Source organism: Diaporthe citri (genome assembly GCF_014595645.1).
Source record: "Diaporthe citri strain NFHF-8-4 chromosome Unknown scaffold_2, whole genome shotgun sequence".
Lineage (NCBI taxonomy): Eukaryota > Fungi > Ascomycota > Sordariomycetes > Diaporthales > Diaporthaceae > Diaporthe > Diaporthe citri.
The window spans coordinates 3,974,284-3,995,306 of NW_025064847.1; the positions used below are offsets into that span (position 1 = coordinate 3,974,284).

Here is a 21,023-nt window from a genome sequence, read left to right on the forward strand (position 1 = left end):
TTGCTGATTTGGCGAGGCTTGACGCCATCTCTTTGGACTTTTGCTTTCTTTCCTATCTCGTGGGGCCTGGGCAAGCAAGGGTGCCGGTATGGGGATCTACCGCGAATTCGACGTTGACGTGTTCCATCTCCTGCGAGCTGCCGGTTTGCCTTTGGGGCGAGCCTGGAAACTCTTTAAAAGGGGATCTGATTTTTGGTGTCGTTGGTGTGACGTTATCCCGGGCCGGACAGCGGACTCCGCTGCACGCCCCGAGCGTCCCGGCTGGCAGAGGTCTTTCTTACACATTTTTTCCAAGGGCCAATCTAAAGGGATATTTTCTTTCTTACCGACTACGCTATACATAGCATGCTTAGACGGATTTCTCGATAAAGGCTTGTGCTTGTCCCTCTCGCTTGGCGCTTGGCGAGTAGGAACAGAGTGAATGGATGTTATACGGCGAATACCGGAACCAGAAACGGCGAGACCCACTTGAGGGCGGACGGGGACGGACTCACCACTGCGGTCGGCCGGACGTTGGGGCCCGGAACCAGGATGTCCTAACCAATTTGAGCGCCTCTGGTCCCGTCCGTCGGAATCGCCTGTCAACTTCACCACAATGTCCAGTCTGTACAATTTGCGGCTTGAGCCTAAGCTGTTGGCAAGTTCTTGGCTCCACCACCAGAGCCTACTTGGCGGCAACAATATTCTGTTACCCCTTCGACATCCGGTAACACAGAGTGGGCCCCAACAACCGCTGACCGAGGCCGGTGGGATTTTGAGCTTGGGTTGGCCATGATGCTCTGCCACGCAAAATTCTACTAATGCATATGGACATATAACAGGAGCCACATTGCTAAGAATTGGGATAGGCAATTTGAAACTCATGAAAGAGAGTTGTCATGTTCCATAGTTGGTCAGCTTAGAAGCACAAAGCGGGAACTGAATAAGTCTGCACGGATGACAGGACACTGCTGTGCACGAGACCTTTGACGAATTGCTGTCAACGAATATCCAATCTTCCCGCCAATTTGCTGGCGGGCGATTGTGTCCCGCCGGCGACCCGTGTCGTGGAGCTAAGATTACAGTACGCGACGGCTTCAGCCTCTTCGCGAGTTTTCGGAAGGCCCAGAGTCCCACCGACGGATCTCCCGCTGGAGCCCGCTGTCTCCGGAACAGCCGGGCAGGCTCTACTCTAGATCGACATGTGGAAGTGACAAAGGTGGAAACCAAAGGTCTCCGCAAAACTCAATCGTCGGTGAATTGGTCTACCTCAGGATTACTTGCTACAATTCGGACATCGGTGTATACCATCCATGCAAATGCTTTTTGATTACGAACCGAAGGCTTCAGCACACGGAACATCCCAACTGTTCGGTGTTACTCTTCCATCGGTCCCTCTACTGCAACATCGAATCCAAACTCTCGCCTAGTACTCCTTCGATCTTGACGATCCACTTGTGCGTCTCTCTATCGACCACCTCGTCTTCGTCATCCTGCAGCTCACTGATGTACGGCAGCATCTCGGGCAACATGGACAGCCACTCCTCTCCGACCCTGTCCACCAGGGCCTGCTCACACTTGACAGCCGCCAACCGAACAGCCGCAGTCTGGGATTGCGCATGCTTGAGCAGCGCTGTGTTGAGCTCCTTTTGATGTTCTTGGGAGTCGGCCGCGCTCGCGAGCTCCACCACGGCTGGGGAGAGATCCTCCCCGAGGTCTACGTGCGGAGCGTGCCGGAACTGCTGCACCAGGACGGGCCCGATGGCGCTGAAGTGCGAGGGCGCCTGCCAGAAGTCGTCCTGATCGTGCTCGAAGGATTTCGTGAGAGTCCTGAGGACACGTCTCCAGAGCTCGTGCTGGTCGGCGTCCTTGATGTCGATCTCTTGCAGGATCTTGGCTGCCTGGTCGACAACGTAAGAGCTATAGCTTGTGACGATCGACTTGAGACTGTCGAAGAACTTATAGAGGAAGCCGTAAATGCTTTGCTGCCGAAGCGTGATGCCAAGCACGTCCGACTTGGGAAGCCCAGAGCTGGACCACTCAATAAGCTGGGTGAAGATTGGTCTGAAAGCTGCGTCGTTGAGCTTGTAAATCATCTTCAAGGCCACCTCATTAATGGATTCCTCTAGGCCGCTCAGCTTGTTCGCGTTCGTTCGCGACTTTGCATTTTCGAGGCGGCGAAGATCAAAGGCGGCCAGGAAGATGGCAGATAGGGATGTCACGTTCTTGGCGACTTCCGCCTTGGAATGCTTGTCAATGCTCAATCCGAGGATTTCAACGAACTCATTCATGGCCTGTACACTGTTAGCTCTTGGTCTTTCAGATCTGGTGTCTTTCCTTACCAAATAGCCGGCATCCATTGCGGACGCCCAGTTCTTCTGCAACGCGTTGAACAGCACCTTCGAGTCTAGCTGCTTCGCGAGGAAGTGCAGACATTGTTTCCTGTTGTCATGTACGTCGTCATCCAGGGGAGACTCGGCAGACTTGTTCGAAACATTCAATAGTTGGTCAAGGTAAGGCCCGGAGAGCATGTACGGCAAATGCTGAGCCAGTGCTGTCATGAGAGCATAGCAAGCATCGTGAAGCTCAGTGTCAGAGTCCACGCCGTCAATTGAGGCAGACAGATACTCCAACGTCTTGGGGATGGCGGTGGGCAGAATCGGGACAACCCCATCCTGTAGCACATCGACAAGCGAGGCAAGGCAAAGGAGAGCCATTATACGGAGACGCCTGTCGTCCTGGCCAAGACATTGCTTGCCTGCAATAGTCGACGCTGCCGCTGCAACAGCCTCCAGATCCTTCTTGCCGTATTTCTCTGAGATCTTGTCCACGCAGGTAACCGCAGTATGCTTGTAATGAATGTCGTCTGAGTCGCGGATGACAGCGGTCAACTGAGGCAAAAAGGCCAAAAGGGCCGTTCTCGACTGCGCATCGCCCTGTTTCTCCTTGTCGACGCGTGTCTCGAGTGCACGCAAGACCTTCTGGCGGAGGCCAACATTCGGCCGATCAAGTAGGGTCTCAACCGACTTGATGAACTCACCCACGGAGAGAAGGTTCAAGAGGTTGGACAGTGCGTCTCCACAACGGACATGCAGAGCCTTTCTTGTCTTGACGGTGTCAGCCACCGTCAAAACGTCCTCAAGAAGTTGTGCGTAGAGCTCGCGAATCTTAGCTGTTTCCATGTCGTCCCGTTCGGCGAGCTTTCCGACCTCGCGCTTGAGCGATCGACTTGCCAGAAGGTGAGGTAGCAGAGTCAGTTGCTTCAACGCTGTCTTGTTGATCTCTTCATCTCCCTCCTTCTTCCCAAACATGACAGCGGACAGATTCGGCTTCGGCTTGAACATATCTGCCACGAGATCGAGGAAACTAATAAGGGTCTGCAGCTGGATCTCCACACTGAAGTGGTTCATGAGATCGGCGGTGAAAGTCTGGATGTTATCAGATGTTCCATATTTGTCGACGAACATGGCCACCAGCGCAAAAAGAAAGTCCTGAGGCCCGAGATTTTCGACGAGCGAAATGAAGAGACCTTGTCTTCTGTGGGAGGGTATGTGCTCATAAGCAATGACAAAGCTTGCCAAAAGCTCTGATGCACTGGCAACGATATGTCTTCTTCCCTTGCGAAATGTATCAATCAATGGTGGTATCACCTCTCGAATGGTCTGGTTGATAACATGCGCAGAATAGTCGTCACTCTGCCGGAGCACAGAGCTTCCCATGAAGGTGAATATGGGCATGACGCTGTGCAGAACAACATCAGGTGCAGTCTTGGCCAGGCTTGCAACCAGAAGAAGCGCAGAGTTCTGCACAGCGGGGCTCGAAGACTTCTGAATGCATGACACCAGCACGTCTCCGTGGCCAACCGAGGTGTCGATCTTGAGATTCTTGTCATCGCGGTAGGTGGGCATCATGGCCAATAAGCTACTCAAGACCAAGTTCTGAAGATAGCCCAGTTCAGATCCTATAAGGGTTCTGAACGTTTGAAGCTCTGACAACACCATGAACAGGCTTTGAAGCAGCTCCGGATGCTCGGCCGGAGTTGATGACTCGACCAGGCTCAGAACGACAGTGACTTTACTCAACACAGCAGCAAGCTCTGGCGAGTGGTGCGTATCAGCCGATCGATGGTGTTCTGATGAACTAGTCCGTCTACGCTTGCTGGTAGGTGGTTCTACTGCAAGCTGCGTGACGTCCTGTAGAGTCCCGAGGAAGTCAAGTAGGATCTCCGTTGTCAAGGGTACGCTTCTCAGTAGCTCCAGTGCTTCTTCTGAGACCATGCCCTCCTTCTGTGAGAGATTCAGGACCTTGTGTGCGACATCCTTTTTGGTCCTGTCCTTCATCGATGGCCACATCTTCCGTATTCTGGAGAAGACGCAACGCACGAGATGTGGGCGCTCCTCTGCTCGACTGCCTTCTACAGTGCTGAAGAGACATTCGAGTCCAGCAGAGTCGTTAGGCACGACGACGTCCACGAAGCTAGCAGTGACCTTCGCTCCATCCAACCCTTCCTTACTGAGCAGGCCGAGAGCTTCTTCGTGTCCGAGTTTGGACCACCACTGCAATGAGGGCAGAAGTAGCTGTGTTCTGGAGGTGCTTCCCACTTTTTGCACTTGGTTCAACGCCTTGAGCAGTCTGAAGTTGAAGTTCAACAAGGGAGACTCCACAACGTGCGACGCTAGAAAGGCGAATATGGCAGCGCGGACACTTGAAGAGATATGTCCTTTTTTGGAAGTCTCTTTGTCCGTCGAGGACTTGCTTGAGCTTTCGAGAGCTTCTTTGAGGGTGGCGGTGATGTGATCTTCATGCATGATGGACTCCTCCAAGGCGGGAATGAGGACATCTTCGAGCAGGGTCCGACTGGCCTCAGGCGTCATCCACTTGGGGTCTTGCCCTGTCTTGTATAATGCTTGGGAGCCCCATGGCGTTTCGCTCTTCTTGCGTGACCCCGTGTCGTTGTTGTTTGTTTGCAGCACGGCAAGCAACTCAGCGGCAGCACGACGGACCTTCTTGGCTGGGTCACCCAAAGCAGCAATGCAGTACGGTTGGAGTGCTTGGAAGTCGGCTTTCGAGCAGTCTGGCTGCTGCAGTCGATTCTTGGCCATCTCAAGCGCCCGTGCTCGAGCCAGAATTGGGTACGGGCCCAGCCAGATGCGCATGTAGAAAGAAAAATAGAAGCAATCAGACGGCGCGGATTCGCTATCGAGTATCGGAGCTTCGTCTAGCTTCAACAGAGCCGATCTGTCAGAAGCGGCGGATATGAAAATCTGACAGAGCTCTTCGAAGATGGGATCTGAATCGCTTGACAAACAGGTGCGAGCTGGAGGCTTCTTATGCTTCGACAGTCGGCCGAGGCCAGCGTCCAGATCCAGTTCTTCGGCCAGGGCAGCTTCCGCGCCGTCGGTCGATGCTTTGGTTCCTTCTCCGTTGGATTTGACCGCTTTCTTCGGGCGAATAGACGCCTTGAGTTTCAGCTCTAGCTCGTCAATGTCGAACTCAGCCTCCTCGATGACTCTTCGAAATAGTTCTCCAGCTTCATCAGGAGCCTGCGAGAGCGCCACAATTATCTGCCCTAGCTGTTTCCGGGCTTCTCCGTCGTCGTCGATTTCGTCAGAAATCTTGTGTCCGGCCACGAGCAAGGATCGGATGATAACCGATGAATGCTTTTCGCTGAGCATTTGCGCCAACAAGATTGTCTTGATCAACGAGAGGCCACGAATTTCACCCTTCTTGGTGAGCCTCTCAATCAGAGCAATGGCAAGACCGTTGGCCAGTTTGTCAACCCGGTGCTCCTTCTGCAGTTCTTGCAGCAGCACGTCCAAGTCTTGGACTTTGACGAGGGATTTGGCTACTCTCCATGAGAGCTGCTTGGCAGACCTGCACTGGGCCAGAATAGACAGACAGACCAACCCAGGCCGGACTGTCTCACCTGACCAGCCCAGGACCAGTTGATGCATGAACTCCAGGAGTATCGCATCCTCCAAGCCACCCTTCGAAGCATAGACAGATATGACCATATAGCTTGCTATCTGAAGGCCAGGGACCTTCTTCATCATCAAGGTCTCGCTCAGGATAGGCAGAAGCTTCTGGAGAAGGTCTTGGTCATGATCTCTTTGAACCGCTCTCCTGCCTGATTTCATGTGATCCAACATGCCGTTGATAGCCTCGGTCATTAATCCGCCCCAGAATGAGACTAAGCCCGGATATTGCTGTTGCGCTCGGCATGACTCTAATGTCCAAGTTGACATGGCCGACAAGAGCTCAAAGTGATGGACTGCTTGTTGGACTAGAATAGCCCTGGGAGGCGCTGTCAAGGATCGCACGTATGGGTCGAGGAACCTATACTGGTTGGGCAGCTTTGCGGGGAGGATAGACATGAGCGTGACGAAGAGCGGCGCAGAGTGGTACGGCAGGAACGTCGTTATGAGGGAGGATGTGCTATATTCGTGTATCCTAAACACTGTTAGAGCGCATTCGGGCAACCGAGTAGTAGGAGGCATACCTGAATCTCCTTATAAGCCACTCTACAGCTTTAACAGCCGGCATGAGCCTCAGCTTTCCCCCGACCAGGCGCAAGAACGCCTCTATGGCCTTGTCCAGCTCGGCATTCTCGGCGGCAGTCATCTGCGTGCGGTCTTCGTCCTGGCTTTGCTCGCTGAACAGCGTCTGCTCGTACGGCAAGAACCGAGCATCGAGGCGGCACAGCTCTTCGAACCCTTCATGGCAGATATCGTAGACGGTCTGGAAACTCTGGCCGGCGGCAACTTTGGGCTCGAAAATCAGGGATTTTGCGTGCGCGGCCTTTTGCGCCTTCACGTTGAGCGTGCTCTTGGAGTTGACGGCAATCTGCGCCAACTGCGCAGCGAGCGATGAGGGCGCCATGTCTCTCTCTGGCGGTGCGCGTGCCCTATGACATGGGCGATGGTGAAGTTCAGGTTCAGGTACAATTTCTATCCAGGGGTCTCGACTCCCTGAACTTTTCCAGTGTCCGAGGCTCTCGATTGTGCGTTGATTGGGCGATAAGAGGTCTAGGTGGGGCGCGAGCAGCTTATCGGATCCCGCTTAATCTTTTTCATGTCGATAGGACCTGCATTTTTCCAACCAGGCGCATATACCAAGCACTCAGCGCAAGAAAATCACCACCCTAGCTGTCGATTCTCTCCGGCAGCAGGCCCGATTGCATTTGTTTATCCGGGACCTGTCGCTCATCAGCACTACAGTGCGATCACCCGCATGCAGTAATAGTCGCGAGCTTCGAACAAGACGACAGCGCAATGGGACCACCTTCCAAGAAGCGGCGCTTGAGCCCACCGCAGTCCGACGAGAACGTCTCAGGCGCGAAGGTACAGAATGCATTCTTCAAGAATGCTGCCAGCTGGAACCTAGAGCAGGACTACGAGTCACGCCCCAGGAAAGGAAAGAAGAAGGAGAAGGAGAGCAACAAGCTTCCCATCAAGACGCCGGATGGTCGCTTGGCACAGGTGCCTGTGAGCCAGGAAGCTGCTCCCATTGAGAGTGACGATGAGTGGTTGGATGGGAACGAGAGCGATGGCGCAGCCTCTGAGGCTGCCGACGAACCCCCTCCGGCCGAACCCACAATGTCAGAGCGTGAACAGATCATCAAGGCGAAGGAAGAGCTGGCCAAGATTGGTCTACACCTGAGCGAAAACCCAGAGGAATATCCCGGAGCTTTTAAACAGTTGGGGAAGATTGGGGACTCAAGGATTCCTGCGATCCGCAAGCTCTGCATAGTGACGCAGCTGGCAATATACAAAGACGTGATCCCAGGCTACCGGATACGACCGAGCACTGAGGATCCCCCCGGGGCGAAGTTGTCCAAGGAAGTCAAGAGTCTGCGGTCATACGAGCACGCCCTGGTGGCTGGTTACCAAGCGTACTTGAAAAAGTTGACCGAGTACGCAAAGCTGAAGGGTTCCGCGGACAACAACAGTCTGGCGAGGGTCGCCATCACTTGCGCCTGCACATTGGTCACATCAGTACCTCATTTCAACTTTCGAACAGAACTTTTGAAGATCTTGGTCGGGAAACTGAGCGCTCGAAAAGTTGATGAATCCTTCACGAAGTGCCTAAAAGCCCTCGAGACCTTGTTCCAGGACGACGAAGAGGGAAGGCCCTCGATGGAAGCGGTGTCTCTCCTGACAAAGATGATGAAGGCGCGAAAATATCTGGTTGACGAAAGTGTTCTCAATCTGTTCCTTTCTCTGAGACTGCTCTCCGAGTTCTCTGGGAAAGCCTCGAAAGACGAGGTGGACACTGCAAATGACGGCAAGAAAGCTAAGAGGAAATGGGAGCATCGTACAAAGCGCGAGCGGAAGGCCATCAAGGAAGAGAAGGCTCTGTCGAAAGTGATGGCGCAGGCAGATGCTCTGGTGAGCCACGAGGAGCGAGATCACATGCAGTCAGAGACTTTGAAGCTTGTCTTTGCTACCTATTTCCGGATTCTAAAGCAGAGGCAGCCAAACCTCATGGGAGCTGTGCTTGAGGGACTGGCGAAATACTCTCACCTGATCAACCAAGACTTCTTTGGCGATTTGCTTGAGGCCATGAAGGACCTCATCCGGCACAGCGAGGAGGATGCTGAGAATGATGAGGAGGATGGAGAGGAAGAGAAGGAAGATGTGCCCGTTCGGAATACAAGCCGTGAGGCGCTGCTATGTACAGTGACGGCTTTCACCCTCCTCGCCGGCCAGGATGCACACAATGCCCGCGCAGATTTGCACTTGGACCTATCCTACTTCTCGACGCACCTTTTCCAAGGCCTTTTCCCCTTGTCGATGGACGCGGACCTGGAACTGGGAGCGAGGGCCTTACATTTGCCGGATCCCGACAGCCACCGGGTTCCCAAACTCAACAAGGTCAACCTGCAGACAACAACAGTCCTCCTGATCAGGTGTCTGACGGCAATCCTCCTGCCTCCGTGGAACATCCGCTCGGTCCCTCCGCTACGCATCGCAGCATTCGCGAAGCAGCTGATGACAATTGCTCTGCAGATGCCGGAGAAGTCGTGCCAGGCCGTACTCGCCTTGTTGAACGACGTGACATACACACATGGGAAGAAGATTGGAGCAATATGGAACACAGAGGAGAGGAAAGGCGATGGAACCTACAACCCCCTCAGTGAATCTGTCGAGGGAAGCAACCCATTTGCAGCTACGGTATGGGAGGGGGAGTTGCTGAGGAGGCATTACTGCCCCAAGGTCCGCGAGGGACAAAAGCTGCTGGAGAAGAGTCTGAGGACTCTGTGAGATAGTGACGCGTATCATCAACCCACTGAAATGATGGATCACAAAGGCAATCGCCAGTATCAAATGACTCTGTCTATTCGCAACCTGGGCCGCAAAGTCCCAGAGGGCGACAGGGCGCCTTGGTGCATTGTCCCGGGAGGCGAAATATAGCCAACTGACTCGAGGTGACACACTCACCACGCTCCCATGAACCTCATCATGCGCGCCTGCCTCGCCTTCTCCCTCGAGGAATCCGCCGACTGACTCCCGCCCTCCGCGCGCTCGGCCTGTCCAACAGGGTCAAAGGAGAGAGATTGTCCGCCCCCGTCGCTGTCCCCGTCGCTGTCCCCGTCCCACTCTATGCTAAGCGCGTGCGTGCCCCCTCCCGACAGCACAGTCGCAAAACACACAGAGCTCCAATTCCCACTTCCCGGCGTCGCCCGCGATGGGCGGTCCCAGGCCTTTTTCCTGCTCAGTTTTTCCCTGGCAGCCCGAGTTGCCTGACTCTCTCCGCCTGCCGCCGCCAAGGCCGCTGCTTGATCACAGCGCTGTGCCCGTCATTCCTACGTATGTAACCACGACCGGCCCGTTGCTCGTGTTGCGGGTTGCGCTATGTCTACGAGGGAGATAAAAAAAAAAAAAAAAACGGACCCGGACGCGGGCTGCAACGCTCGCAGTGGTCCTCCCCCATCCGAGCCCCGGAGATTTAGCGGCGGAGGTAGTGAACGGGCGCGCCCGGGGGGCTGGATGGGGGAGCAAAACTTCCAAGGTTCTCTGGCACAGTGGGCCCTTTGCCTAATAGATAATAAATTTCCGAGCCTAGCGAACCCGACGACAGCTACTCTGCAGCATGTTTCGCTACCAGACAAAAAGAAAAGAAAAAAAAAAGCGCTGTGGAAATCAGTCATGTACGTACATACATCGTACGCCCCGTTCGTGCGTGCGTCCGGTAGCGTTGCTCGTCAATGCAGGTACGTGGTCGCATCGACCCAGTAGTCCAATGCCCGGTCTCGCTACCTAGGTAGTATAGCCAACGTCAAAGTGGTCCGCCCCGGCGGCGCTGAGAAAAACCGGGCAGGCTAGCGGCGTTCGAATGGATGTGTCCTGTGCACGCGCGAGAGTCGGTGTTGAGACAAGCGCAGGAGATTCTACGATGCTTTCTAGAACGAGATATGACAGATTGAGTTGCGCTTGATCCCGAACATCTGGTATTTGCATGCGCGCTTGGACGCACGATTTGATGCTCAACCCGGGGCCGGCGGCTGTTTGAGGAGAGAAGGGATAGCATTCCCCCACCCCCCCCGGTTAGCAAGCCGGCCTTGTATCGCCGGGAGACCTGTCCGCGCTTGTTCAACTTTGGTCTGCATATGTTTCGCACGTATCAGCACGCGAACACAGGGCCGTATTAGCACAGAAGAGGTTCGGCTGGTAACTACGGGCTTCGAACCGCCTGGGCATGTATTTCCAGTCAAAACACGTGGCCGCTCAAATTAAAGTGAAAATGAACAGACGTTGGCTAGCGGACGGGCCATGTCTCGCCAGAGCCTGTTGGCTCTGTACCAGGAAAGCACGGGCTTGCTGACAGTCAACCATGTGTGGCTGGCTGCAGTCGGCGGAGGGTCTGTGGTGAGGCACGGGGACAGCGAACAGGCACATCGCAAATGACAATAATCTCAGCAAGGACTAATAGATACCCGTAGACTCATGGTCATGGCGTCAACCTGATAAAGCTCTTATGAGCTACTCGTGGACAAGGCTGAAGTGCTCCTGAAGGACGCTCGTTGCAATCTCTTGCATCACGCCGTGCTCACAGACCTCGCCGACTTGGTGTCGCAAGCGACCCATTCCACTTGAACGGCTTCGCCTAATGCGTCACCGCAACCTGCGATGGTCTCGCTTTCCGCATGTTCGAACTCAGCTGGACAGTCTGGCTGACTCGATCATGGTGTCCAGGAACACGATGATCCGTGACAGCCCTGACTCTTCATCGGTGCCGATCTCGTGCGTCCCGTAAGGTGGACGATCAAGTGTCTGAGCGGACGACATCACCAGCCTTGCGCAGCGGCAATTGCGGTGAGGTCGTCAACGGGAAAGACGACTACTCTGTGCAGTGGAAAGTAGTATAGTGTGCCGCCAGGCCTGAGACTTGTCGCTAGCCGTGGTCGGTTGAACTATCACATCAGACTGGACCGAGCGGTGTCCGGAAACCCAGAAGCCCCCAGCTCAACAGCCCGGCCTGAGAGAGGCGGCTCACCCGCAGGGCTGGTTTTCCAACAACAGCGGCTCTGTGTCAAGCTAAGTACCAGTCATTCCGTCGCCAACTGAGAACTGGAGTGCCAATAAATATACCAATCGTGTTGACCAGATGAGAACAAGCTGTCTACAGGGTCTTCGTCCCACGCCAAGCACAAATACAAAAATGGTGCGCAAGTTGTCATTGAACCGACCCTGCCCAATGCCAGGGATCAAGTGGGCAGTAACAAGATAGACTGCGGCGAGCAGACTGAATACCCAGGCTTTAGTACGCCATTGCTAGACACTTGGTGTCGAATAGTGAGCAGAACAGCACTGGTAAATACAGGCTGGCACTCGCTGATTGACGGGATAAGGCATCTTGGTTTCCACCTTTAACACACTGCCGTAGCCTCGTTCTGATATCCACAATCAGCATAGCTCTTGACGTTGGCTTTTCATGCGGGCGCCGACGTCGAGGCTGCCGATGTTGAACCAGACTGGCCAATCAGTTCGGTACCGAGAACCAAGGCATATCCACCAGTCCAATGCTTCGGCTTATTAGGCGGTTTCAGAAGTCGATCTTCAGCACGACCGGTCTGGACGCACTGGGCAGGCACGACAAGGTCATCGGCCACGGGAGACTTCCGGCAGAAGGGTCCAGGGTCTATGATTGCCAAAGAGAGTCAATGGGATCCTGGTTGCTGTCGAAACAAAAAAGGCCCCTGACGACGAGTCCCTCGGGATTGCATTCGCAAGCGGCTCAGAGCCTAGCACTCCGCACATGTAATTGACCGGAAAGGGCGCCATGGTGCATATCATGGGAGCGAATAAGGAGAGATAGAGAAAACCAACAGCACGCTCAGATGCTGCAAGCATGAAGAGTCAAGAAAACAAGGGGACATAGAGACCAAAATCAAATTCTCCCAGTCCTCCAGTCACCGCTTCTTCTTGGGCCGCCCTCGGACTGGACAAGAACGAGCGAGAGGCTCAACTTACCTTCTGTCAGCGTCTCAGACCTCCCCTTGCGGTAAGGCCAGCAGCGTCTAATCAATGATCAAGCAGGACCTCAGATGGAAAACCGCCGGCTTGATCAGATGGGCGACAGACGGCTTGCCACCCGCCAAGGCACTTGCTCCGTCTTCTATCACAATGCAGGCGCGTGCTCATGGGAGCCACCCCGTGCCTGAAACACATAGGCCACGGTATATGGGATCGTCAAAGTTGAATTTCTGGGATACGCCCGAGTGCCTGAACCTTCTGCCGGGCTCTCGTCCATTACCAAGATGCCTTGCGTAAACGCCGATGGATGACCCTTCGAGAGTTCAGTCGTGGGGGATTTGGAGATCTTGGTCCGAAAGTTTAATCATGTGGCACACGACCTGACTTTTTGGCAACCATTCGGGCTTCCCGTACGATCGCAAAACGACAGCGCACAACTTGATCCCTCGGATCGCCCAAGCAGCTAGGGTATCTGATGCGTGTGTTGACTTGTTTCTATGCCAAGAGGCGGACGACGATCACCCACGCACTTGCGAGAGACTGCCCTGACAGCCGCCTCGCCTCTTGGGTCCAGAGGCTGGTACCGGAAGCGAGCAAGGTTCGCAACCTCGCAAAGCATCACATTGGCTGATCACCTCCGCTCACCGGCGTTTCTGCCGCCAGAGTGAGCGGGCTGACATGGCGACATGGCGACACCATGCCAGTCTGAGCCTCGACCGCAACGCCAATGTGATCGACGACAATATCCGCTAAAGTCGGGGCAAACCGACCAGAGGGGAAGTGTCTACGCTCCCTGGGAGCATCTCAAACAACAGAGAAGTGGGTGGCGAGCACAGGCCCGCCGTAGATCACCGTGAGCTCGTCGAAGACATGGGTGATGCCACTTGGGTCGGCTCATAGGCGCCAATGTTTGACTATTTCGAGCGAAGGCAAGGCGTCGGGGTGTCTGCACACGGGTGGTCTAGCTTGTCAGCAGGCCTTCTGGAAGAACTTGAGGACTAGCGTCGCGGTTGAACCGGTGGTGACAAGGCTGGTGGTGTTTCATGTACCTGACATGGTGAGGGGTAGTCACCGTCAGCCGTGACCACCCCCACCGGCGCTTGTTTGGAGTCCGCATAACCGTCTAGACGAATGCTTCAAAAGTGACCCAACTTTGGGCACATTGCACTTCCCCGGGTGTTCACTTCTAGTAACTAGTCAGTAAGTATCCACCGTGACGGCAGATGCAAGCAAATCTTGTGATAACTGACATGCAGGACTGGGCTGTTTTCGCGTTGGCAATGTCTCCCGGCATGGCTTAGATATTGCCTTTGGCCACCTGTGGCGTGTGTTCAGTACGGAGGGGTCTTTCTTCCCACCCAACCATGGCCCAGTTCATGCAAGGCCAACGGACGGCAGCATGAAAACATTGTTTTCCCCCGGCGCCAGGCGTATATCCAGCAGCAGGTGACCAGGGATCTTCGTGCACGCACGGAGGAGGTAGTGTGAGTTGTCAAGGGTCCATAGTTCATGGTGCTTGCCCAAATCTGGTGGTGGTGGTGATGGTGGATGTCAACGTTTCAAGAGATGCGATACAGATCGACGCTCTCGCCCTCGTGTTTCAGAACTCATAGTAAGTGCCGCCGAAAGGTGATAGATGCGGTGATCTCGTATCCCAGCAACGCCGACTGCGCTGGACTCGGCGAGAGGATGTTTCCTTGACGGTTGCATGCCATCTCAAACATGGGGAAGGAATACGCGCAGAAGTTTCTGGTCTCCCGCTTGTTTCGTGCTAGTGGGTGATGGGCGCAAGCTTCAGCTTCGTTATTGGCATGGTGTTTCGACCATATCTTGACGTGGTCAACGGTTCGAAACACTCACCGCTGTCGTTCACCAGCGAGATTGCCGAGCAGCGCCTGTCACGGTGCGTGAGGATCCAGCCAGAACGGATGCGAGCTGTGGGAATGATATCAAGTCGGAGCGTTTCATGGCAGCAGCGGGCGGGCGGGCTGACGGTCACGACCCGCAGACGGCACACATGCAGCGGCTCCGCGATGCGAGCAAGAGCCTGGTGGAACCAGGAGGAGCCGCTCTCCATGTGCAGTGGAGGTGCAGGCTAGGCGAAGGGGAAAATAAGATGGATGCCATCCGCATCCGCAGGAGCGACAGAGCGGCATCCGGTGATCACAAGGCTCGAGGGGTGCTATTCTTGTCGTCCATGTGGTGACCCGAGCGCGCAAAAAAGGTGCTCGGGCGCGATGAAGTCGGAAGTGGACAGGTGAAAATCTGCAAGTGCATGGACAGCACGCCCAATCACATTCCTGAAGAGCTCTCTGGCCAAGCAAAAGTGGGCGTGCATCAGAAGAGCCAGGGGTGCTCCGTAGCATGGCGTAGCGTACCAGTCTTTAAGCTTCTTCATCCCACTAGACTGCCTGCACCAAGGCTAGGGTCGTCCTGTCCCCTGGCCCCTGATGAAACCGCTCACGGGTGGGTCTATTCCTCCCTGGCGGGCAGGCGGTCCCGTTGACGAGAGCGACGCCGTTGTTGTTATTATTGTTGAGGCAGCAACAACGCCGGCGAGTGCCAGTTGGGCAACAGTCGGTAGCATTACCATGAGGGCGGGAACTGATACCCAAGAAGGGGTCAAGCGAGGTCACGCCCTGGCGAACGACTGGCCGGCGGGTGATGGGGCCGGAGGAGGAAAGGACCCAGACAAGCCTGCCATGATGAATTCGCCGCTGAGATTGGCGAGCGAGCCCCGGACAGCGAAGAGCGTGAGCGTGACGCCGGCAATGCTCAATGCACCAGCCTCTCTCTTTCCCGCTGGCACTCCCCATTGCCAAGTGCCCAACGCCCAGTCCACTCCCCCGGTCCCCTAGTCCTCCATTGCCTGTGCCCATTCCCACTCGCTGGCGGTGTCTTGTTTCGAACGGCGGCATCCAGACCAGGCAGCGCCCGTGTGCGTGCACGGAAGCTAGGCCGTGGGAACCGGTCAGCCTTGGTGATGCATTCCATGATCTTGGAGAGTTGCACAGATGGCCCAAGATGTGGGGGAGGCACTTGTTTGGCTCTGCCGTCTCGCCGGAGTGTTTAGTCTGATCAAGCAAGCGCCTCCCGAAATAGCATCGCTGCCGACACGTTTGGTCCCTGGGCATGGGAGAATCTCGTGAAACATTGTTCTGTGATATTCTGCGCACCCCGTTGGATTGCACCTGGCGGCACCCGTGGTGCCACGCTGGCCAAGGGAGGGAGGTGAAAACATCGTTTGCCAGTTGTACAGCCCGGCACAGTGCAAATGGCAACATCCAGGGGCGGTAAGAGACGGAGAGGAGAAGAGTGTACTGCTACGACCGGATTGGGCCATGGGCGGCTTGCATGCACCTTCATGCCCGTGGTCGTTCATGTACATACCTGCCCCAGGTTCCTAAAAGGTATGTTGATTGTTGCAGGAAGGAGCATCCAGCTGAGTGGCCGCCGGCATTAGCTGGTTGCCTTCCTAGATAGGGCACATGCTGTCCACGCAAGGCCGTGACGTTCAGACGACGCGGCGGCGGCGACGAGATGACTGCGTTGCTCCTTCCGCCCATGATGGACACAATCGGCCCATTCATCCGACTCGAGGAATTCCTCTTCATGGCCGAGCATGGGTTGGGCGTTGAGAGTCAAGAGTCAGCCACCACGCTGCAGAGAGGCCCTGGCGAACGTGCAGTAGCATGGTACTGCTCGCCCGTCGTTAAATTAGATGCGGTCTCCTTGCATCGCGTGTCAAGTTTCATGTCGTCAGTTGGTCTGGTCGTCAATCGGCATTATGCTCGGCAGGTGGATGATCAAACACTCGACCTTCTGCTTTCGGCTGGTCCTTTCTCCACCCCACTGCACCCGCACCTGCGCCCGCACCGTCACCTTGGGAGCTCTGATGCCCTGCATACGTGATGATATAGCTCCTGTCGTATCCTACCGTGTTCGTGCGGCAGAGCCGACACCCTTGAAGGCGGTGACGATGGTTACAATGCCGAGTTGGGACACCACGAGGCCCTCCTCCAGCGGCGAAGGATTCGGTCGATGCACGCCGCAGTAGTAGAAGCCAGGGGCTGGCTCTCTTGTTTTGACGCCCTGTCCCACATGGCAGCCCACAATCATCACACCCTCGTGACTAACTGGAATGGCACGCCCTGCATAGTCCACTGTGTAGTGCAAAATCTGGCAGTGTACTGTGTATATGCTTCCTGGGAATGCCAGCCGCCCAGCATCAAGCCTTATGCCATAAACAATCTCGACGGGAGCCAGCTGCCCAACCTACTGTAAAAGTTCGGCCCGGCCAACATTAGCTTCAGTCTGATATAGTCTCTCCTTGGCGGTATCACGAACTCAAACCCCGAACGACAAGGCTGGGGAAATTATTATAGAAAGTCTTGTCGTAGAAAACAAAGAGAGCACCTTGACCAAACAGCGGCTGAGAAGACCCTATCCCCAGTCGCTGCCATGGGTGGGCATGGTTTACCTACGCACCGGCAGCCACTTCCATGCGGGAGCCCTTTGCAGCCCAGCTTCTTCAGATGACCTCGAGGAGTGTAATTTGACATCACCAAGGGGAAGGTCTCCCATGTGGATGATGACGGCAGCCACGATGAAGTCATGCAAAACTTCAGGGTACTTTTCGTGGCTGTCATCAAGCAACCTTCATCACCACCACCGCCATCATCCTCATCATCATCATCATCATCATCATCATCATCATCATCGAGGCCATCCATCGCCTCCACCGAGGCCCCTCTTCCTCCTGCTTCCGAGGCTGGTTGATGTGTGGTAGTCAGCGCACAGGCACCGGGATGATGTGCCCCCATGGCCACCCTGCCTTTCTGCACGAACATGGTACGATAAGATGTATACGCATCAACCGCACCCAGATGCAGACACAGCGAGAGCGATCTCTCGTATCAACAAAACGTTCTGGACTCAATTGATGGAAGAAAAGAGTGGGCTTTGAGACAGGCGGGACGAGGGCACGACGTTGACTGGGCCAACCCTTGCAGTGATTTGGCCTAATGTCGTACTGCATGGTTCCACACTAGGTACCGTACCGTAGCACTCCGTAGTGCTACCGTTGGCGGTAGCGCCCTCCCACCTACCTGTTTGTGTGCAGCATTTTTCTGAAGCAAAGCGCCCTCTCCCTTGCCCGTCTTCCCCACCATGTTTCAGAGTTGCCAGGGCCCCCGAATAGGAAGCCATCTCCGCGCCCCTTCAGAATTTGAGGTGGGTGGGGTCCAGCCCGTCGACTCGCGGCAGCTCGCAGCACTCCCCGATTCGGCCTTTGTTCAAGCAAGCGAGGGCAACGGCCAGCGTCTCCTTTTGACTCTGTGCCGCTTGTTGCTGGCTCGCCCGTCCGCCGACGCGATGCGACGAGATGCGGGAGGCACTGGCATGGGCATGCCAAGCACACTACACCCATACAGCAGGAACCTGGCCAAAGGCATCCTCCACGTCGGGGATATCCAAATGTACACCTACCTGTTGCCCCACTGGACCAATACCAGACTCAGAACCAGTCCACGACCAGGACAGTGACCATAACCGGGGGATGTAGACAGACACACACGTAGAAGTCTCTGCCGGGATCGAAGTGAAGCCCTTCGGCCGTCGGAGGCATGACCACAGACACGCCAGTAAATGCCATTCCTGCTGCTCCTCCTCCTCCGCCGAATGCCCAGGCGGAAGGCAGCGAGGGAGGCGGTCACAGTTGCAAGGGTGGCCCGCCAACCAGCCGTCATCACGTCCGAGAGCATGGCACCTAACCGCATCTTGAGATGACTTTCCTCATCGGTGATGCTCAGTTTCAACTCGCGGAAGGTGGCAGTCTGACAATCGGCAAGGTTCAGAGCACAGGCCCGTCCTCGATGCGGCTCTGTTCATGATCTTCGCCAACCGCAAGGCAAAGATGTTGTCGATCAGTCGTGCGCAAGAATCAAGGCCTCAACCGTCCATCCGCACGGCTGGGCTGGCCGACCTCGACAGAGTTCAGACATCTCGCCACTTACGCCCCGGACTATGCCGATGCTAGCGAGCACAGTCCACTCTCGTTCGTCATTGCGTGGCGCTCTATTCCCACTGCGAGGCACCAGGGGACCGTAATCTTCTCTTCGGCCGGATCGAACCATTCTGGCCACCAACAATCCGGGGAAAGGCGACCTGCCTGCCAGTCTGCTCTTTCGGACCTCAGTCTAGCCTGACTGACGTCTAAGACACCCGACAAACTGCGGCCCACGGAGATTGGTCAGATTTCTCGGCTCGGGTAGAGATTCTTGTCATGAAGAAGGGCCGCTTTGTCCCACGAGAATGGTTGGACAACATTCGTCCCAAACACAGGCTCGGAACTGGGCGCACTAGATAATCCAGTTCATTCAAGTCGCCTCAAAACCTTAGCGACGACAGGGACAGAAGGCGACTTGCATGAACCACCACGACTTAACAGTTCAAAGAAGACGCATGCGAAACGACATCTTTTTTTACTTTCAACAGCTCAGACATGCTGCACAGAGATAAGATCTTTTTCCGCGTCTCTCTTGTTGCACATGCTGCTGGCTTTCTAGGACAGCTTGATGCGGACGTTCCTGACGACACAAGACTGACAGATGCCTTGGTCAACAAATCCAGCGGTTGCTCCTAGGGACTTGATCCGAAGATCCACACATCTCAAAGTGAATCGGTAGAGGAGGTACCAGTACGTTCCTCTGCAGCTATTCGTCCTTAGGTCTACCTAGCGATAGCGATATGCAGAGGCAGCATGCGGCGGGACTGCGATTGATTTGTGTCTGTTTGCGCGTGTAGGATGCACGCCTGGCGCCGACCACCCCAAGAAAGGGCAGACCCGCCCTGGGCGGTTCTTTTTTAAGCAACTTTGATGATTTTACGCTTATGAGACCGGCCAGAAGCGGCGGCCCGTAAGCTGCGAGATCTTGCTGGCCAATGCTCCTCAGATGTGCGACATTGCTCAAGATGGCCCCAGTCAAGCCAGCGAATAGCCTCAGAATCCCACCACTTCCAGAACTGCAGGCCAGAGACCAGTCCAATGGGAGCGTTGCAGCCGGAGGCAGGGGGAGGGCATTGGATGGGACTGCATCACCGCAAATATGCTTCTTTTTCCCGCCAGACTTTGTTTCTGCGCCTAGTCAACGTCTTTTCTGGACCGTGCTACCCAGAAGCTTACGAATGCTCTGTCCCAGAGGCGCCGGTGCTCGCCTCTCCTGTTTCCCTTACAGGCAGCCCAGCAGCCCGACCAGCATCCTCGTGCGGCACAAGACACGGATGCGATAGCCACGGAAGACAACCTAGTAACATGGACGTTCAGAAAAGTCCAGGCCATCGCTAGTGTGCGGGCACTTGGGACGTCCCTTGCAACTATGGACATGATCACCGATGACAGCTGCTCAACAAGCTGAGCAGGAGGATCTCCACTGCGCCCAGCCTAAGGAAATCGTCCTCTGCATCACTGTTCTGGACTGTGGCGCCAGGGCATCCATCTTCATGCGCGAGGACTTGATCCCATCACCCTTGTCATTGTGCATGGATGCGCAGGAGCAGCCTTAGCTTAGAGCGGCTTGGAGGCCAGGGAGGCTGGAGGTGATGTCCTGCTCCGTGATGAGACTCCCAGGCTCCCCTCCACCCCTTCACCCCACCGCGGCGCTACGAGACTCGCATTTTGCCTTGCTGTGTCTGCTGTCCCGTCCAGCGCGCCTGGTGGTAAGCTTCCTCGATAACCCCGGACGTACGTACCCTCTTGGTGCATACGGGTCCAGCCCAGGAGCACTGGCCATGGCGCCCCATCCCGCTGCCAGCAAAGCAATGCCGATGCTGCTGGAGATGGCAGACTATTAGACTTCCTCGCGACCGACTTACTCTTTGGCGTCTCCGAGATGGCTCCCCCGCCCAGGTGCGCCCGAGCTTGTATTGTTAGCCACCTGGTCGTGATCGCATGAGCAGCTACCTCATCGTCGGATTGCTATCGGCCCCGTCTCCATCGGCCCCGGCAATAGTCGGTGGTAGCGAGCACGGCCAGGAAGGCAACCTCTGCAGCGATCGGTTTTGCGAACCGTTCCCACCCCCCTGCTGATGTGCAGCCCCTTCGTCCACTTTTGCAGTCAGAGATATCTCCGTCTTGCAAGGCGCAGGGGACCAGACACGGGAGTTGAATGTGGGTATTGTACGGAATGGTCTAGGAGCTCTGCGCGGGCAAGCAGGCAAGCAAGCAGGCCTGCGAGCGGGAGTCAAGAGGCGCGGCCCCACCCCTGGATTGATGTCCGAATGACGGGCCCAGTGTTATGGTGGACAGGGTTTTGGGCACGCCAGAATCTCCACGACACTACTGCGCTCACGGACGGCAAAAACCAGTTCAGGACGAGCGACTACCACCCAGCGGCCCCGGGGGCACGCAGGGCACCCATGGCACGCCCATCATGCTGGACGTGTTATTAAATTTGTGTTCGGATTGCCTGGGTCATTCATTGTCTCTTCTGGGACACCAGCACGACCCTTGCATGGGAGACATGGGAGACATGGGAGATTTGCCCGTGCCGTCGCGCCCTCTTCCTCCTC

The 21,023-nt window shown here is 55.6% G+C and overlaps 3 protein-coding genes across 3 annotated transcripts; 2 read left to right on the plus strand and 1 right to left on the minus strand.

Moving 5' to 3' along the window:
- Positions 1 to 1,376: 1,376 nt before the first annotated feature.
- INS49_006650 (uncharacterized protein) lies at positions 1,377 to 6,858 on the minus strand (the record flags this gene model as incomplete). Its single annotated transcript, XM_043167420.1, has 3 exons — positions 1,377 to 2,273; positions 2,322 to 6,429; positions 6,479 to 6,858. 3 exons carry the CDS (start codon positions 6,856 to 6,858, stop codon positions 1,377 to 1,379), a joined length of 5,385 nt encoding a protein of 1,794 aa, XP_043028564.1.
- Positions 6,859 to 7,250: 392 nt separating this feature from the next.
- INS49_006651 (uncharacterized protein) lies at positions 7,251 to 9,242 on the plus strand (the record flags this gene model as incomplete). Its single annotated transcript, XM_043167421.1, has 1 exon — positions 7,251 to 9,242. One exon carries the CDS (start codon positions 7,251 to 7,253, stop codon positions 9,240 to 9,242), a length of 1,992 nt encoding a protein of 663 aa, XP_043028565.1.
- Positions 9,243 to 17,624: 8,382 nt separating this feature from the next.
- Positions 17,625 to 17,999, plus strand: INS49_006652 (uncharacterized protein; the record flags this gene model as incomplete). The annotated part of the gene is made up of 1 exon (XM_043167422.1): positions 17,625 to 17,999. The coding sequence occupies one exon, from the start codon at positions 17,625 to 17,627 to the stop codon at positions 17,997 to 17,999; it is 375 nt and encodes a 124-aa protein (XP_043028566.1).
- Positions 18,000 to 21,023: the final 3,024 nt, after the last annotated feature.